Source organism: Hyaena hyaena, unplaced genomic scaffold, assembly GCF_003009895.1.
Source record: "Hyaena hyaena isolate Hyena2069 unplaced genomic scaffold, ASM300989v1 scaffold_1, whole genome shotgun sequence".
In the NCBI taxonomy this organism is placed as follows: domain Eukaryota; kingdom Metazoa; phylum Chordata; class Mammalia; order Carnivora; family Hyaenidae; genus Hyaena; species Hyaena hyaena.
This window is the reverse complement of record NW_024080633.1, coordinates 10,283,554-10,302,695: the sequence shown is the minus strand read 5'-3', so window position 1 is coordinate 10,302,695 and position 19,142 is coordinate 10,283,554. Positions and strand designations below refer to the sequence as shown.

At 67.8% G+C, this 19,142-nt stretch overlaps 1 protein-coding gene across 1 annotated transcript in view; it reads left to right on the top strand.

Moving 5' to 3' along the window:
- The window catches only part of PIEZO1 (piezo type mechanosensitive ion channel component 1), a 51,260-nt gene that overhangs the window by 7,968 nt on the left and 24,150 nt on the right, over positions 1-19,142 (top strand). Inside the window, exon 2 of the mRNA XM_039226848.1 lies at positions 16,752-16,847. Coding sequence (XP_039082779.1) covers positions 16,752-16,847 — 96 coding nt within the window. The remainder of the gene's footprint in view (positions 1-16,751; positions 16,848-19,142) is intronic.

Below are 19,142 nucleotides of genomic sequence, written 5' to 3'. Positions count from 1 at the left end.
ACCGCTTCGCGGGCGTGAAGTGTGTCCTCTGGCTTTGGTCTGCGCTTTCCTGACACCAAACGATGCTCCTCACCTTTGATGTCCCTTTTTGTGACGTGCGTCCAACAGTCACTTGCCTAAAAACGTTGGGTGGCAGGTCTTTTTAGCTGTGATTCGTGGCCGTTCCCTGTGGGCCGCGACTAAGGTCTCGGTCCGTTTCCCTGCGTCTGGTCGCCGACTCTAATCATTGCTCTGTCGACGGCTGTTGAAGAGCCGGTGTGTGTAATTCCAGGTCCGGGTAACTGGCGCCGTGCTGTTTATGTGGTCAGCTCCCACCTCCGTCGTGCGTGCTGTGGCGGCGGCCTGGGCGCCAGCCACGTGGCAGGCTTCTCGGCGCGTCCTGACCTGTGTCCCCACCGGTCTCCCGCTGCTTCCCGTGCGCCTCCTGCCGTCCCCGCCCCTTTGTCTGCCTGCCCAGCCCTCCCCGGCCCCTGTGCCCGTCTCCAGGGGCCGCCAGCCGTGCCTGGGCCTCTCGCTCTGCCGGCCTGGCCTCCCCTGGGCTGCCTGTTGTTTTAAGTGGGTTTCTTTTAGCTACTGGAAAGTGACGTGAAAGTGACCGTCCCCTGTCATTCCCGGGATGCAGTGAGCACCTTTGTGCACCGTCTCATTTTCCTTCTCCCGACTGGCGCCCTCAGGATGACCTCCCGGGCCCCCAGGTTGGGTCCGGGACAGGCGGGCTCAGGGCCGCAGAGGTCGCCCGCGCTGTGTCCTGCTTCAGCCTCCGGGGCCACGCGGTCCTGGTGCGTCTCCCCCGCAGACTGGCCCCCGGGGGTCCCTGCGGCCGTGTGGCCTGGACCCGCACAGCCCCTCAGGCGGACCTGGCCAGCCCAGGGTGAGGTGGTCGGGTGGTTAGAGGCAGGGGCTCGGGGGCCAGGCCTGCCACTAGAGGGGACCCTCGGGACCAGGCGGTTTCTTTCCCTCGGCTGCGGGCGCTTGTTGCTCGGACCTCGGCGGGGACCCTTCCTGGCCCGGGACAGCGTGACCTCCCGAGAAGGACTCCAGCCTGCACAGGAGCAAAGCGCGGGAGCCTGTCCGGCCTGGGGGTGGCTCCACGCAGAGTCCTGGACGTTGAGGGGCGGGGGGCGAGCCGTGGACCCCGTGTCCCTGGGTCCTGTGCCCGCGGAAGCTGCCCGCTGGTCCTGCCCCGAGGCTGCGGGTGGAGATACTTTTGGGGGGGCTGTCCTGTCCCTTCCAGAGTGAGGCCGCCCGGGGAGGGGTCTGTACCGCACTCACCAGACCCTGCCCTTGCACCCCCCCGCCCCCCACGGGTTCCCGCTCTCCACTGTCGGAGGGCGTGTCAGCCACTCGGTCTGTACCCCCGGGCCCCCTGCGTGAGGAGAAGGGCAGGGCTGGAAGCAGAGTCATGTGCACGCGCCGGAGGCACACGCTCCCCTGTGGGCTTGCTGAGTGGAGGAGCCCCCCAGGCAGATCGCGGGGAGATTGCCGTCTCCGGAGGAGGCCTGAGAGCCTTCTGGGCCAGACCAGCTGCCCCCGTTCTAGAGCCTGAGGGGCCCCCCAGGCGTCACGAGGGGTCAGGAGCCTTTGAGTCCCCCTTTGCGTCTCCAGCCGGTGTTGCCGGCACGTGGCAAGGGCCTGAGGTAGGGCTGAGCTGAAGCAGCCCCTTGGGGGGCGCGGCGCCGCCTCGGGGGCAGGGCGGGAGCAGGCGTCGGGGCGGGGTGACCTGAGCACGTGGGCAGAGCCGCTGAGGGTCACCCCTTGGAAAAGGATGTGGCAGCTGGAACCACACGTGGTGGGGGGGGGGCCAGAGCGCTGCTTTCCTGCCCCGCCCGACGCGGCCCCTCCTGGCCTCGCGGGATGCGCGCTCCCTTCGGTCGGTTACTCGGAACTGGAGGCTGGTGTCCGCGTGCGACTTTCCGCTGTGGGGGCGCCTGCGGCGGGGCCCCCCGGGGCCCCGTGACCGTCCCGGACGCCAGGCCGCAGGTCACGGCCCCGGCCCCGTGCGGAGGGTCTGGGATTCCTGCCTCCTCTTCCCGGTTCTGAGCCCGGCTGGGGGTGGCGGCCGAGGAGACGCGAGATGCCGCCCCAGGGTCTGGGTGGCGGGGTGCTCTGGTCGCGCTACTGTGGCGAGGCCCGTGGTCACCGCTGCAGAGAAGAGGCGGACGCGAGGTAAAACGAGCAGCAGGCAGCTCATTGGAAGGGTCAGAACGAAGAACAGCTTGGAGGTCTCTTTACGGAGGGGGCGCTGGATGGCGAGCGGCCGTGACCGCAGGGGAGGGTCCCGTGGCCTCCCTCCCCCTCGTTCCTCCTCATCTCACCTCGTTGGCGTGACGGCCTGACCCCGTCGTGTGAGGGTGGCCGTGGCCACATCGGTCCTTGCGGGTCAGACGTTTCAGGGTCCTCGTCACATCCCCCGGGAGCCTGCGGGGAGGGCGTGGGGTCTGTCATGTTCTTAAGAGGAACCTCATGCCCGAGGGGGTTTGCTGTGGTCAGAGGCTCCCAGCGTCTTTCCAGAACATGTGCCCCCCCTGCTCCGGCCTCAGGGCCTGACCCTTCCCTCTCTTCCGGCCACCCTGGGGCTCCCCCGGGACAGCCCTGGGCAGCGCCTGTTTGTACTCGCCCGTGGCGCTTGTGTGAATCCGTGTCCTGCTCTGTGTGCGGGGAGGGGGGTTGGCCCCTGGGGCTGCCTGGGGACCTCGGTGACCTCTGCCCTGTCCTGGACACCGTCACTGGGGCGCCCCCAGGTACAGCCGTGCTGGGGTTCTGGCCGGACCACGTGTGCCCGTCAGCAAGAGAACCTGTGGCTTAGGGGCGCCCGGGGGCCCAGGCGGGTAAGCACCCGACTCTTGATTTCGGCTCCGGTCATGTTCTCATGGTTCGTGGGACCGAGCCCCACATTGGGCTCTGTGCTGACGGCGTGGAGGCTGTTTCGGATTCTCTCTCCTTCCCCCTCCCCCACTCATGTGCATGCATGTTCTCTCTCAAAAGTAAATATTAAAAAAAAAAATGCACTAGTTTATGAGGCCACACGTGGGTGCCTGTGGAGTGGACACCGTGGGAGGGAAAATGCCAGGCGAAGCTTCTCCATGCTCGTTCCGTCAGACCCGCTCCAAACCTGGCTCTGCTGCTGGGCGCCCTGGGGCACCTTACACGGTGTCTCTGGGCCTTGAGCTCCTCACCTTAGCAGCAGAGCCGCCCATGTGGAGCAGAGCCGGGCACTGGGCAGCGACAGCCGGCCTGCCCTCCAGGGCAGCACCTGCCCGGCTTGGCATCGAGGCCCCTGGGTGACTGCCCAGGTGGCCGGGGCCGAGGGACCTTGTTAGGCCACCCGCCCGCCCCCCCCTCCCCGCTCAGGCAGCGTGGGTGGGGCGGAGCCTCTGAATCACGGCTCCGCGGGGGGCGGCTGTGGCCCAGGTCCCCCCACAGCCCGTGCTCTCACCAGGGCGGAACGTGGGGCAGCTCGGTGCCGTCCCCGAGCTGAGGTGATGGCTGGTGGGGTGGGCACAGCCGGCCCCGGTGCCCGGCGGGCGGGGACAGTGGAACCCGCTGGGCCTCGCCGAGTCACGGGCCGCTGGGCGCTCCCACAGGACAGCAGCGAAGATGCTTCGCCGCTGACATCGTGGGCTGGGGGCGGGAGGTCCTTCCCACTGGGACGCATCGGGAGGGCGTGGAGCCCTTGCTGGGGGGGGGGGCGCCCGTCCTGACAGTTCCTGTCCCCTCCCGTCAGCACTGGTGCTAGGGGCTTCCTGGTGCCTTCCCTAGGGAGGCTACCTGGCCCCACACACCCGAGCCGTCACCCGCCGCTGGGAAGCCCCGTGCAGCTTGGTGATGGAAGACCCAAGACGGCAGTCCCCTGTGTGGCTGCCGTGACCCCAGGCCCCCGTCCTCACGGACCCTCCGAGGCGTCGGGCAAAGAATCAGCTTGAAGAGGAGGAGCAGGTTCCCGGTCCCACAGCCAGAAAGGGGCTCTGGGGCCCTGGGACTGGCTGGAGGCGCACGGTGTGTGGCTGGCATTGCACAGGGGACAGTGTCACGCTGTCCCCACGGCTGCCTGTACAGGTCCCTGCGAGGGTGGAACTATGGGCACTTGGCCGGCAGGGAAGAGGGGCCCGGCCAGTGGAGAGCCTGTCTGCTTGTGGGTGGGGATGTCCTTGGCCTTGGGGACCTCCCCGCATGGTCCCCTCCCTGCTGGGCACCCGGCCCCACCTCAGGCTCCCCTGGGCCTCTCGCTCGCTGGGCCTCACTCCCACAGGAACCTCCATTCGTGTGTGGGCAGGACTCTGCAGGGGCGGGGCGGGCGGGGCCGGCCCTGCCCCCTGTAGGCCTCTGCCCTCAGGCCCCCTGGAGCCTGCCCAGCAGAGGCTGTCCTGACCTTGAGGAGCAGGAGAGGTGGGGAGGGCCGTCGGGTTGCTGTGGTGGGCAGTGGGCAGCGGGCAGTAAGGCCTGGCTCTGGTCCCTGGCTTCACGGCTTCGGGCAGGGGCCCGGGTCTCCCAGAGGAGCCGCCGGTGTCTGGCTCGAGCGCAGGCCCTGGGGCGGCGTCGGCCAGCGCGCTTCGTGTTAGCACCGCAGGCGGTGCTGGGGCGCGGCAGCAACAGCTGGTATTAGCGCGGGGCCCGTAGCTTTATCCAGGGCGTCATGTTGGCCCCATTGAACAGGTGAGGAAACCGAGGCTCAGGGGTCACAGCGCGCAGACTTAGAGCCAGGCTTCTGGCCAAGGCTGTGGTGACGCTGAGGCCGTAGTCCCGAGGCCACCAGGCCACTGGGGCAGGAGTAGGTCCTCGAAGGCCGTGGCGTCTCGGGCGCTCTCTGAGCTCTGCGTGTCTGGGTGGGAGCCGCGAGGGGCCAGCTGCCTTCCCGTGACCGAGTCCAGCTGAGATGGGGGTGGACAGCAGGCCTGCCCCTCACTGCCGGGAGGACCCGCCGTCCCCAGCCTCCCCCGGGGTGGGGGCTCCGGGCCTATTTCGCCGCGGCCGCTCAGGACCCCCGTGGAGTCGGCTGCCTGCTGCGCTGTTCGGAATTCGGTTGGTTTCCATAAAAACAGGATGCGGTGGGTGAGCCGGCAGCACATCCCTGGTTTTCCAGCCGGGCCTGCCCTGTCCCCGCCCGCTGCGTCCCCCAGGGCGTGGGGGCTGCGCTCTCTGCTCTCAAAGTGGCCACTTAATGGGTTCTCCTCTCGCCTGGGGCGCCGGTGCTGACCGCCGTCCTGACGGCCCCGGGCCGCGCTCTGCAGGCCTCCGTCTGGAGGGCCCGTTGAAGTGAGGGGGTGGTGGGGACCTGGGGGGGGGAGGGCATGGCCGTTGTGTGCGGGGAGGGGGCTGGGTCCCCACACGGGCGCCCCACAGATCGGCTGGGAGGGGCCGTGCCGCCTGGCGCTGTCACTCACTGGCTGAGTGGCCTTGGCTTCTCGTGAGCAGCGGCAGCGGGGCCTCCGTCCTCGAGGGCTCGTGCCAGAGGCCGGCCAGCTGCTAGCACACACCGAGCGTGGTGCTTGGCGGGGTTCTGGGACACGGGAGGGGGAGCGGCAGGGGTTTCCAGTGTCGCCCGTTGGCCCCCCCCCCGCAGGACACCCCCCGGCAGCCAGCTGGGGCCTCTGGCCCCCGGGGAGCTCGGGCTTGGCCACGCTGGGCTGGCAGCCCCTGCCCCTCGGCCACTGTGCTCTGAGGCAGCTTTTGTTCCCTGGGGGCCCAGACCGAACGTCCCCGCAGGCCTGGAGTGACCCCTCGGAAGTGACCCCGGAGGGGATTCTGGAGCTCAGAAGTGGCTCTTTCTGTAAGGATATCCTGAAATCCGAGAGTGTTTTTACTGGAGGAGGGAGAGGAAGGCAGGAAGATGAGCAAAGGGCCCGGTGTCGGCCACACTGTGACCCCCGACCCCAGCGGCCGAGTGCGGGAGGCACAGAACCTGGGCGCCTCGCTGCGTCCGAGCCTCAGAGCGCAGAGGGAAGGGAGTGTCGTGGGCCGCTCACAGATGGGCGATGAGGCGGGGAGAGCCCGGGCGCTGGGGCCGTGGGGCTGGGTCCTGCTCCCGGGCTGGCTTCCTGGGGGCGGGGCCAGGCCGGTTGTTATGAGCCGACAGTGTTGATTTTTCCCTTGGTCATTTCATGAGCTTGTTGAATTTCCCGAGGATGCGCGGGGGCCCCGCACCCTGCTTCCCAAGCCTGCGGCCATCTGGGCCCGGACCGCGAGACAGGTGCTGACCCTCAGGACCGGGCGGGTCCGTCAGGGAGACAGGTCCCGCGAGAGAAGCACCCACACGCGGGAGACTGTGGGCTGGCGAGCCTGACGTTTGCAGGGAGGGCACCCGGCAGGCAGGCCGGGAATTCAGGCAAGAGTGGAAGTTGCCGTCCCCAGTCCGCATTCCGCAGGCAGCCCTCCTTCCCAGGGGCCTCCGCCCGCTCCTAGGCTTTCATCCGGTTGGTTGGCTCCGGGAGGGTCATCTGCTTCTCTCTGAGTCAACGGATTCAAATGTTAATCCCTGTAAAACAAACCTTCCAGCAGCTTGGCCAGGTGACCAGAAACCACCACACACCCAGCCCCCAGGGCCCGTTAGCCACTCCCCACCCGGGACGGGGAGAAGGTGCGCTGGTGTGCACATGGCGTGCATGAGTGTGAGCATGTGTGGTCACACCGCCAGGCGTGCCGACACAGCCCCTGACCTCGCGGCCTGATGGGGAACGCAGATGCCGTCTCCGCTCTCCGAGGACATGCGCCTGCTCATGCAGTGCCTTCTGGTGATGGGCCCTGAGCTGGGGTGGGGAGAAGGGTGGTCACAGGGCAAATTCCCGTTGTCACCCCATTTCACCCAAAGGGAAACCACGGTGCGGGGTGGGGAAGGTGGAGCCGGGACCTGACGCGGGTCTCCTGCTGAAGTAGACGTGATGACAGCGCCCTCCTCACCCTCAGTGCTGCCCCCCTCTCAGCCTGGAGAGGCCCGGGACCTCCCCCCTCCCACCTGGCCAGCGACACCCGCCCCCACGCCCGCCTGCCAGTGGGAGGTGGCCAGATGGCATTCCTTTGTTCTGCCAGAAAGGGCCCCCAGAGAGCAGGGCCAACCGGACTCTGTGGCCGTTTGCACAAGCCAGACTGGACAGGCCGACTCGGGGTGCCGTGGGCTGGCTGAGTCACGGGGTGGGGCTCTGAGTCAGCGCCCCAACCCTGGGTCCTGGGCCCAGAGCTGGTGAGGAGATGTGGGTACCTGGTCTGCCTCGGGTGGACCCCCACATTTGGAAAGGCTGGCGTGGCCGCCGGAAGGGGGTAAGAGAGCAGCCCAGAAGTGCCTCTGAAGCCTGGGATGCACGTGGTCCGTGGCTGCACGTGGTCCACGGCGTGGATGCCGTCCTGGGGTTTGCGGGGAGAAGGCACTTGCAGGAGAGCAGCCTGAGGCTAAGGGACAGGGCCCCCACCACGCAGGGGACAGGTCATCACCCCTGAAGGGTGGTCCCAGGTCACGCTGCAGCGGAAGACAGGACATGTCGTGACAGTCACGTTGCTTCTTCTGAGTCAGAGGAAGGACACCCGGGTCCTGCAGTCCACCAGGCAGCTTCCGGAGCACGGGCCCTGAGTCCGTAGGGCGCATCCCTGCCCCCAGACTGTTCCAGCACCGACCGCAGGACCCGGCCCTGTATGACCGGGTGAGCCTGGGAACCTGCACCCCGAATTCCCAGGCGATGCTGACGGTGTGGCCTGGCACCCCCCCCCCCCCGCGCTCTGGAGATGGGTGACGCTGCACTTTGGCACCATGAGGAATTGACAGAGCACCGCAGCCGTGGGCAGAGAGGCTGCAGTCCCCTGGGCGCCCCCCCCCCACCAGCTCTCCTGAGAGCACGTTCACCTCAGGACCTTTGTGCGGGATCTCCGGGCCCAGGTCCCCTCTGCCCCCAAGGGGGGGCTTCCTGGAGGCCTGTCCGAGCAGCCCCTGCCCTGCCTGCCCCTGCGACTCGTTCTCGTTGGCTTGTTCATGTGTTTCCCTGTGTCCATCGTCGAGCTCCAGACACCTGGCCCCGGAGGCGGCGCTCTGGCTCGCGGGCCCTCTGCACGTCACTGGGCTGATGACCGAGCCTAACATGCGATGGGCTGGGTCGAGTGTGTTGATTATTTGGGGCCCATGGCGGGTGTGGACCCTCGCTGCCCTGGCTCCTGGTGCTCGCCCCAGAGCTCTGTGGTCCCCCCGTGGCGTCTGCGTGGAGGACTGGGCCTCACCGGCTCCAGGGGGGCTGCTGTTGAGACCAGGGCAGCAGCCCCCCGTCCAGCAGCCTGTGCTGGGTGGTGGGTCCTGCCTGTGTGAGGCGCCGGGTGGCCCAGGGATAGGTGCATGGCTCAGGGGGAGGTGGCTCAGGAGAGTCACTGCTTGGTGTGGCCCTTGTGACGTTGGGCACCCCCGTAGGGGCGTGTCAGTCATATCAATGAGCCTGGAATTTGGGGGTGGGGGTGCAGCAGAGCCCCCCCCAAACCCTGTCTGCTCTAATCAGCTTAGCCCAAGGGGCCTTTGGACCTGGGGGCCAGCCGGCCAGAGGGCGCCAGGACGTGTCGGGACCCGGGGCCTCGTCCGCACACCCGGAGAACCAGGGAGCAGTACCCCCTTCGGCAGCCCCCGCTCCCAGGAGAGGCCCCCCCCAGCTGACACCCCCACATGCGTCTCATCAGACCCCCAGTAACGTGGAGGGCAGGGTCACAACTGCTGCCTCCACTCCCTGGGTGAAGTGGCGGGGGGGCCACGGAGGGACCCCTCATGTCTCCCGAGCAGACGTGGCGGCCTTGCGGGGCTCAGTGTCCTCACCTGAGCTCCAGGTGCCACTGGCCCCTGCCTGATCTGCGTGGCCTGACGCTCCGCCCAGGGCCCTGCGCCTGGGGGGCCGCCTGACCGGTGGGGCGCCAGCTGGCATCCAGGAAAGGACTCTTGGGGCGCAGGGAGCCGCCGGGGTGGGGCCTCCACACGAGCTCCCGGCGCAGCCCGGGCCCACCTGCTCCGCCCTTCACCAGCCGGCGGGGGTCCGCTCCGTCGGGGCCCCTTTCCTTGTGGCTGGAGCCTGTCCTGCTGTCCCCGGGGACTCGGGAGGGCAGCGATCTGAGCATCTGCCCAGGGCCCTGGACGGGTCTGGCCCGATTGAAGACCCAGGGGCTTTAGCCCACCAGCCCCCACATGCGCCAGGCGTTGGCTTGGGGACATCATGGTGTCAGCTCACCCCTCACTGTCGCCCTTTCTTCGGCCAGGCCCCTGAGCTCTAGGCGGCTGGGGTGGGAGGTGTTGCCAAACCACATCCTCGCAGAGGCGGGTGGGAGTGCCCTGGCCCCCTCCCTTCCTGGCCCCCCCCCCTGCTGTTTACCTGTGGCCCTGCAGGTCAGGTCACAGCGCAGCCACCAGGTCCCTCCCTGTGGAATGCGGCCCCACCCCTGCCTGGAGTCTGGCCTCCTCTCTGGACGGGGCAGAGCCTCTGGGCAGGGCGGGTGCTGACCCTTCACGGAACAGAGCCCGGAGGGCGGAGGAGCCCAGCCAGCGGGTCGCTCCTGGGAGGGCTTCGCGGAGCACTTGCTGGGAGCCTGGACAGCCTCCTGGGAGGAAGCAGAGGAATGCGTACCAGAGCTGGGGGGGGGGTCCCACTCGTGACACTTTGGGGCCAGGAGGCATGTAAACAGTTGGAGGCCAGGCCATCCCACCCTGCACCCACCACCGGCTTCGAGGTGCCTGCCTTGCACGGCGTGGGCCCCGTGGCGACACCCCGTGGGTCATACGCTGACCCATGCTGCCCCTTTGCCCCCCGCTCTGCCACTCTTCAACACTGTGCCCACCTCACTGAGGCTGCGTGTGGCTGGGAGGCCCCCAGCCCAAGGACCATGTGGGAGGATGTGGCAGGGGCCCCTCTGTGCCCGGCCCTCAGTGGCTGCCGGGTCCTCGGGCCTGGGGGGGGGGGGGGAGCCTGGCTGTCAGGTGAGCCGTGAAACCCAGTGTCCCGGACCCCACGCTGATTAAACCCTCGGCCAGCAGCACAGGGCGCTGGGCTCTTGGCTGGGCTCCCAGTAGGTAACACAGTGTTCTTGGCATTGGCACGTGGGGACCGCTGCTGTGTCCTGTCCGCCCCCCCCCGCCCCTGCAAGGCCCTGTGGGGCTCTGACTTCAGGCTGACGTCTTCCTGGGAGAGGGAAGGGTTCTCAGCTTCGTAAACTGTGAGGGTCTCCTGCAGCCTCCCCCCTCCCCTCCCCAGGGCTGGTGCTCTCCGTCCCTGGGGTGGCGTCCGTCATGACCAACCCCCAGGCCTGTGTGGTGCTCTGTGGGTCAGAGGCCCCAACGGCCAGTGTGTGGCTGGTGCTGGAGCTGCTGAGGGGACGGGGCGCCAGGCCCCTCGGCAGAACTTTCTGGGTGGGGCGCTGCGGAGTGCACGCTGGAGACCTCGTGGGGCTGGTGAGCAGGTGGCGGGTCGTCTGAGTGCAGCCTGGCCAGGAGCCGGGTTCCCAGAGGCACCCCTCGCTCCCCCTCCCGCCCGGGTGCTCGGAGGCTCTGACCTCCAGCCCTGCCTTCCTGTGACCAGAGATCTCATCTCCAGAGGGTACGGGGTGCCTGGGTGGGGCCGGCTCACTCCATGCCCTAGGCCCACCTCCCCCCCTTCCTCTTCCAGAAAGGTCCAAACCTTTGGTCACCTCGGGTCAGGGGCTGGGTTCAGCTTTTACATCCCAGCGTGGGGACGCGCCGCAGCTAGGGGGCCGGCGGTCCAGCGGAGGGCAGGCGGCGGCCCTCTGCCATGTCTGCCCTCCTCCCCCGCCCCGCCCCCTGGCAGAGGCCAGCAGGGTGTTCACAGGCTCCTCCAAGCCAAGGAAGGGGCGTGAGCACAGCCGGGGAGGCGGCAGGCTGGGGGAGGGCGCGGGGTCGCACTAGGCCCCCCACCCCGGGAGTCGCCCTGCTTCGCAGCTGTCGTCTGGGACTCTGACCTCCGGTCCCCAGGCCCCACCTGGCCTCCTAGGGGCTCGGCCCGCAGGCAGCAGATGGCAGACCTGGAAGGTGCCACCCCGGGTCTGGAGAGCCTAAGCCTAGTCCCGCCCACTGCCACCGTGCCCTGGGGACTCAGGCGACTCAGGCCCCTCCCAGCCCGCAGCCCCTGGTGTGAAAGGAGAGCCCAGGCCACACGTCTCTCCCCTTCCCTGCGTCCCCCCCAGGCTTTTATCTTTGGGGTCACTTCACTTGTGAGCGGGTCCGGGGTGCGTGAGAACGTCGTCCTGAGAGAAAGGGGACTTACAGACGGGGGCGAGGGCCCTGCACGGGTGAGCGCCCGCAGCAACTTGGCAGAGACCTTCCCGGGACTTTTTGTACATTTACGAGCCTGAGTCCTGTTTCCGCTTCTGTTTCTCTCAAGAGGAATCCCACGCGTGGCCGGCCGGCTGCCGTGCGCCAGTGCCCGGGGGGGTCCTGCGTGCGTGCTGGGCCGGTGCCACTGCCGCGTCCCCGAGGGGCACAGCGGGATCCCTGTCATGTCCCAGCGGGGGATGGGGCCCGGGGAGGCAGAGCTGGGCAGAACCCCCAGATTTCGGACTCCGGGCCTTTGGCTCCCCGTTTTCACCAGGGGGGAGACCGAGGCCCCGAGGAGGGTGGCGACATGGTGCTCTTCCTCCCAGACCGCTGGGCTGGCGGCCTCGGGCCTTCTCTCCCTGTGACCTGGCAGCCCAGCCCGGTCCTCAGGGCCTCACCCCTGCAGGGCACAGCGGGCAGAGGAGGAAGTGCCCCTCCCTCTACTGCAGCCGCCCCTGGGGGGCCCCTGTGCCCGTGGCTGCCCCCTCAGATCCGCCGGCCCTGCACCAGCCCCCACCCCCCACGCCGGCCCCTTCTGTCCTGTGCCCAGGGTCACCTGGGCCTGCACCGTTTCCGAGCGGCAGGGTGTCAGCCCCGGTCCCTGGGCGTCCCTCAGCCCCCTCACCTGCAGCGTGGAGGAAGCCGCCCTGCCCATCGTAGGTGCTGGGACTGTGCTGGCTGTCGCTCCCGTCCAGGCCCCCTGGCCCCTCCCTGGGTCCCCGTGCCTACACTGGCCTCTACCTTCGTGTTTGTTTCTTGGAGCCTCCCTCCCAGGGGTGCCGGACACACCCGCCGTGGGGCCACTGAGGACCCTGCCAGCCGGCGAAGTGCCCACCCATCCCCCCCTTCCATGTGCAGGCGCTTCGTCCACCCTGCTTCATAGATGGGGAAACTGAGGCTCGGAGCGCCGGCTCCTCAGGAAGGATGGAGTGGGGAGGGTCTGGGCAGCCTCCCTCCCCCTGACACTCGCAGCCTGGGGGCGGGGCCCTGGGGTCCAGCCCCGGCCAAGCAGTGTGTGGTCGGCCCTCCACCCCCCTCCTGACCTGCGCTGGCTGAGACCCCGCTTCCCTCCTCTCCAGGCCCAGGGCCTGGTGGGCTGCTTGCTGGGTGGGCCTGGAGGGCTCTGGAGGGCCGTGTGTGGGTCTGTAAGGGTTAAGCGTGCCCTGGCGGTGCGGGTGAGGGGCCTGGCGCTGGGAGTCCTTCCTGCTGGGCAGGGCTCCCCCACCCCCAGCCTATTGTTCTGGCTCAGGAAAAGGCATGTTTCCCCCATGAGGTCACAGCCAGCCTGGGAGGTGGGGGCCGCCTGGGCAGAGCGGACCTGTCCCCTCCAGATAGTTCCTCTTCTGCGTTAGCCTGGGCCTGGCCGAAACCCCCTCTACCCTTCCCCGAGTCTTAGCTGGCCTTCAGGGCCAAAAGAAATGCCACCTCCTCCAGGCAGCCTGCTCTGATGTCTTGGGCCTTCTCTACATGCACAGGCACAGTGAGGCCACATTCACGGCACTTAGCCTGGCAGCCTGGTTGGGGAGGCCACGTTCATGGTGTTTAGCCCGGCAGCCTCGATGGCTGCACGGAGTGACCCTAAAGGCCCGGAGGTGGAGCCAGGAGTCTGGAGCTAAGTCCTGGCCACACCACCAGGAGGCCTGTCCTCTCTGAGGCCCCCTGCGCCCTCCTCTGGACACAGGGCACCGTGAGCGACAGCTGCGCTGGCCTCTCGCCCCGTCCCCAGTCCCTGCTCACAGGGGAGGGTGGCCGGCCCAGAACAGACCCCGAGCCCCCCTGCCACCCACCTGCTGGCGGCAGCGGGGCCGGCTTTCCCCACTCACGTCCCCTGTGCCGGCGTACCCGCCTGCCTGGTGCCCGCTTCCCGGCCCGGCTGGGAAGAGTGAGGGACGGCAGCTGGGCTGGCACGCTCCGGGGGGCGGGTGACCGAGACCTCCGGGCACCTGGGAGCCGGGGGCCTGTCTCCTCGTCAGTGCGGCTGGGACGCGGCCTCCCTCGCATCCCCGCTGCCGCGCGACCGCGGAGCCCAGACTGCCTTCTGCCGGGCAGAGCAAGCGGGCTGGATTCGCGGGCCGTGGTGGGTCCCTCGCGGAGCCGGGTCCCTTGGCGGCGCCCCACCGGCCGTGCCTCTGACTCTCCATCTCTGATTTCCTGCTTCGGGCAGATAAGCTTCTCAGAGATTCTTTCCCTTCTGCTCAGCCTGGGTGTGGGGACAGGACGGGGCCGTTCCCGCGCTGGGCCGGCCCTTCCCTCGGGTTCCGGGTTCCGACATCCTTCACTGGACTCAGGACACGTTTGTTTTCTTATTTTGGTAAAAGACACAGAACATAGGGAAGCCTCGCTGGCTCAGTTGGTAGAACATGCAGCTTTTTTTTTTTTTTAATTTTTTAAATGTTTATTTTTGAGAGAGAGCAAGACAGTGAGTGGGGGAGGGGCAGAGAGGGAGACACAGAATCCGAAGCAGGTCCAGGCTCCGAGCTGTCAGCACAGAGCCGGTCCCAGCACGGGACCTGAACTTATCCCCACGCGTCTCTTGATCTCGGGGTTGTAACTGCGAGCCCCACGCTGGAGGTAGAGACAACTTAAAAATATAATTAAGAAAGACACAGAAGGGGCGCCTGGGGGCTCAGTCGGTTAAGTGTCCGACTTCGGCTCAGGTCATGATCTCACGGTTCGTGGGTTCGAGCCCCACGTCAGGCTCTGTGCTGACAGCTCGGAGCCTGGAGCTGCTTCAGATTCTCTGTCTCGTTCTCTCTCTGCCCGTCCCTCATTCGCACTCTCTTTCTGTCTCAAAAATAAAGATTTAAAAAAAAATTTTAAAGAAAGGCCACAGGGCACCAAATCGACCGTCTTCACACTCGTAAGCGTGCTGTGCCTTCTCCGCACTGTGCAGCCGCTCCCACCCGTCCATGGAACTTTCCATCTTCCTGAACTGAAGCTCCGCGTCCAGGAAGCAGCACCATGACCGTCGCCATCCCGGCCCCCGAGACCTGCTCCCCCAGACCCACTGCTGGGTGCCCGGGCCAGAGCAGCAGGGGCCCCGAGAGGCGACGGTGGGTGCCAGGTGAGGGGCCGAGGGCGGGCACGGTGGGGTGGACACAGCCTGGCTGGTACAGGGGTGCCACCCTCTCTGGGGACAGGCCGGGGCGGTCGCTGTGGCTCGGGGAGAGATGACGTGGGGGCTGGGGCACAAAGAGAAACTTCAGAAGCGTTTGCCGTAAATGCATTTTCCTCCTGCCCCTTGGGTCGGATCAGATGGATTTTGTTTTAAATGAAAATGCGCGGTTGCTGTACATGTTGTATTTCTGGTCGAGCCGGTGCCCGCCAGCGTGCGATGGGAGGGGGAGGCGCCCTGCCTTCAGGGTGGGGGGTGACCTGGAGCGGCCCCCTGGGGCTCCCGGGCCTCCGCGTGGCTGGGCTGATCGGAGGGGCGTCGCCAGCGGTCGGTGGGACCGGACTGCAGCCCCAGCTCTGCACCCGGCCCTCTGTTCAGTGTGACACGCGGACGACCCTTCAGGCAGGACGGGTGAACCCCGCTGCACAGACGTGGGAACAGAGGCCTGGAGCAAGCTGCCCACGGCCGCGCAGTCGGGGGTCCGCTTCTCCCCCCACCCCAGCCTCTCTTCTTGCCCAAGGTCCTGGCCTGGGGGAGGGCCCCGAGCCCCGAGATGAGGCTCAGGCAGAGGCATGCCCAGTGCCTGCTGGTGACTGTGGGCCTGGGGTGGGGCTCCGTGGCCTGTGCTCTGTGGGAGCCCCTCCTCCGTCCCCACGGAGCAGGAGGGACTCCGGCCAAGGCCTGTCTGAACAGCAGGGGCGGGAGGTCGGAGCCCAGAGGAGCCCCAGGAGGAGGGGTCCCCGTCCCCACCTGGTGATGCCAGCTCGAGGCTGTGGAAGGTGCAGACCTGGCCACGCCCCCAGGGCCCCTCCCCTACTCCCCGCTCAGGTGGGGACAGTGGCCTCCTCCTGGAGCCACTGTTATTCTAGCCCCTCCTCCCCCCCAGCAGACGCTCGGCCCCACACTTGTTTTCTGCACACCCCACCGGGCCCTGCGCCGCTCCCCGTCCCGGAGGCGGCCTGCGTAGCCGACTGGGCGAGTCCGGGTCAGCTTGTCTGGGCTCTGGCTGTCACCCGGATGTCCGTGTCATCGTGGGTGCAGAGAGTAGGTCCTGGGGTGGCTTGTAGACTCGGCTTCTCGGTGGAAAGTAGAGCGGGGTCCACGTGCTCCGTGAGGCCAGGTTGTCCGGGGGGGCGGGTCCGCGGTGGGCACCAGTGCCCGCAGGGGTCCCCGCCGGCCTCCCGGGCCGCTCGCTACTGGAGGTGATGGAGGCGCGGGCGGCAGAGACAGCTCGCCCCGGGGCCCCTCCAGCCCCGCCCTTCCAGCCGGCCTCGGGCACCCCGGGAAAGGCTCCCTGGCAATGACACCCACATCAGGACATGTCTCCCGTCGTCCCCTCACAAGCCTTGATTCCTTGGCGCCCTGACCCCCCGGCCACACTCGGTCAAGGTAGCGTCCAGATGCGCCAGGCGGGGCATGTGTCGTCGAGAGAAAAGGCGGGGACGGGCCGCGGGCACACGGTGGCTCTCGGGCGGGGACAGGAGCCAGGCCGCCGGCTGTGTCAGCCCCACGAGTCCGTTCAGAGAAGGTGGAGCCGAGAGCCGTGGCGTGGCCGCGTGTCCCCGTGAGCTGTGAGTGAAGGCTCGGAGAGGTGATTGCGGAAGTCAGTTGTGCCGTGTGTTACCTGAAACTAGAATTTTACAAAGGAAGGAAGGTCAGCCACCTGGTCACTGTCCGTGGGGGGAGGACGCCACACGGTGGCGTGTGCCTGACACACAGGCACACAGGACACATACAGACAAGGGAATCACAGCATGGGATGTAGGTAAAAAGGACTGGTTGTAGAAGGACACAGTGTGACAGTGCGCGTGCTGAGTGACGGGCACGTGTGTTGTCTGGGGACACGTGTGACAGTGCGTGTGCTGAGTGACGGGTACGTGTGTTGTCTGGGGACACAGGAACAGATGACTGTGTGTTGTCTGGACGCCGTGTGACCGTGTGAATCCTGAGTGACGGGTGATGTGTCGCACGGTGGGTGAGGTTGCTCACACGGGGAAGGAGGCAGCCAGCCGCACAGGGATGACAAGCAGGCGACGCCGGGGCTTTTGCTTTGTGGGGGCTTTAGAGCGATGCTGAACGGTGATGTCCCGTGGGCTGGGGGGCGGTGCTGGGGGCTGGATGTCGGGGGAACCTGTGTGGGTGGTATTCAGGGGGTGATGTCTGGGATGGTATTTGAGGGGCAACGTCTGGGGATGATTTTGGGGGACAGTGTCTGGGAGCAAAGTTTGGGGTGATAATTGGATGGTGGTATCCGGGGGTGATATTTGGGGGGTGGGGTCCGGGGGTGCCCGGGGGGTGATCTCCGGGGCACGGGGCTGGACCCCGTGGGCCGGGCTAACCGCCCTCCCCTCCCCTCCCCTGCAGCCTGCCTGTCCCGTTTCAACGCGCTCTCTCTGACCTACCTGCTGTTCCTGCTGCTGCTGCCCTGGTTTCCGGGCCCTTCTCCGCACGGCACCCCAGGTAAGGGCTCGCGGGGCGGCTCCCGGCCAACGGGGTCTCGGAGCTCCTTGTCCACAGACCAGCTGGGCCTCGGGCCCGGGCGCTGCGTGCTCCACGGAAGCCCCGGGCAGCCGGGGTACAGGAAGGGTGGCCCCAAGTTGATTTCTTCATTGTTGACCCTCGGCCAAATGCAGGATCTTTTCTGTCACTGCGTGCTCCGGGGATGCTGAAGGTCATGGGCATCAGTGGACCAATTCCCCTTGTCCCTGGGGCTTCCCGTCTTCCTGTGGCCCCTCTCCCGTCCCCTCCCCCCACCCCCAGAACCCCTGTGCCGGTTGCCCCTCCCGCCAGCCCCTTGTGTCCGGCCCCCGCGGCCCCACCCCCTGAAGTGAGGCTCCTTCCATTTGCGTGAGCTCAGTGGGGTTCAGTCTGTCACCGGCTGGAGGGCCCAGCTTTGCAGGGAGGGCCGTGCTTGGTGACCTGCCCCAGGCTGTTCTCCCTTCCCCGGGGCGGGAAGGCCCCCTCGGGGCTGGAGGGGAACCGAGGTCCCCGCGAGGAGCAGGCCGTCAGCACCACGAGCGCCGGCTCCTGGCAGAGATGGAGTCCCAGCTGGGCCAGGCCCAGGTCGGCCGTGACGGCTGAGACCCGGGAAGGGGACAGGCCACAGGCTCCACCTGCCGAGGCGCTGGGCGTGGCTGCTGGCTGGTCCGGGCCCCGGAACCCCTCGCGGCTGCCGCACACGGCCTCGTCCGCTCCAGCGGGGCCGGGACACCAGCACGGGCCTCGTGGGCCAGCGTCCGTGCCTGTGTCCTTCTGGAGGCTCCCAGGGGGATCCGCTGCCTCATCTTTCCAGCTTCTAGAGGCATCCGCAGCCCCTCCCCCCATCACCTAAGCCAGCGACGGCCAGGCGAGTGTCACCTCGTCACTTGGACTCTGGTCCACTGTTAGGACCCTGTGGTGACCCGGCCTTCCCTGGGGATCCGAGGTCAGCGCCTGCTCTCCGGTCAGCTGCTTGGAGCCTCGAGTCCCCTTCACCACATAAACGTGGTCACAGGATCCGGGGGTTGGGGTGTGGACATCGAGGGAGGGGGCGGGTGTCGTTCTGCCCCCACAGTGGTGGCTGGCCACCCCTCCCTGGCCTGTGACACTGGCTCTAAGCCCCATCAGGCTCCCTCCTTGCTGGGACGCTGGTCCTGAGTGTGGGTTGAACTTTGGGAGCAGAGGGCGGAGAAGGCTTCTGGCCCAGCTCAGGCCCTGGGGTCTGTACCTCCCTCAGGGCCTCCCCCGCCCGGCACCCTCTTCCTCCACCCGCGATCTGTCCATCTGCCAGCCCCACCGTCAGGGAGCCAGTGCCGCTGTTCGCAGGCTCCCCCGCCCAGCCCCCCATGGCCAGTGGGCGGAGCGGGCGGAGCAGGAGGGATCTGCTGGGGGACGGAGGTGGGGGGGCTCTTCGAGGACTTTCCTGCCCGACCTCTGTCTGTCCATCTGTCCACCCCCAGAGGCCCTTCATGAACAGGGAGGCTGCTGGGTTTTTCCGAGTGGGAGAGAGGAAAACAGGCGCAGGCTGGCCTCGGGGTGGGCCGGCGTGGAGGCTGGGCGGCTGGTGGAAGGTCTGATGCTGCCTGAGCCCTGAGGGGGCTGATCCCTGGCCCCGTCCCCCGGCCCCGTGCCGGCTCGGAGCCCACAGGGGTCAGGCCCGGGCGGCGGGTGGGGGTGCTTCACGGTTGGGGACCTCACACCCGTCCCTGCCTCAGGACGAAGCCCACCCGAGGGGCTGGTGCTGCCGGTACTGCCGCTGCTCTCCCTGGGGGTGACTGCGGGCGCCCCCTCCCCAGCCTCTCAGCGTAGTTCCTGGGACACCCCAGGAGCTGCTCCAAGGGTCCCCATCCCACCCCCTGTGCCCCTGAGGGCTGGGCTCCCATCGGGGGCGGGGGGGGGTCTGCAAAGAGCTGGCGCCCCGCCTGGCTGGCAGGAAGAGGGTGTGTGAGCGAGGCTGGTGGGTGGGTGGGTGAAGGTGGGGGGCGGCGGGCCACGAGGTGCCCTGCCGTGTGTGTAGACGGAGGTCAGGGCGGTTCTGGGGGGCCTCAAACCCCAGATTCCTGCTATTCTCTGTACAAACCCCCTCTGGGAGCCCGTCCCGCCGCCTCTGCTCCTGGGGTCCACGGCCCGGCGGCCTCACTTCCTGTTTCCCTGGAGAGTCTGAGCCCCCTGATCTTTCGGGGGGGGTGTCTGGGCCCCCTCCCCTGCGGTGGACGCGGTTGGGGGTGCCTCCTGTGTATGCGGGCCTCGAGTGGCAGGGCCAGTGGCATTCAGGTC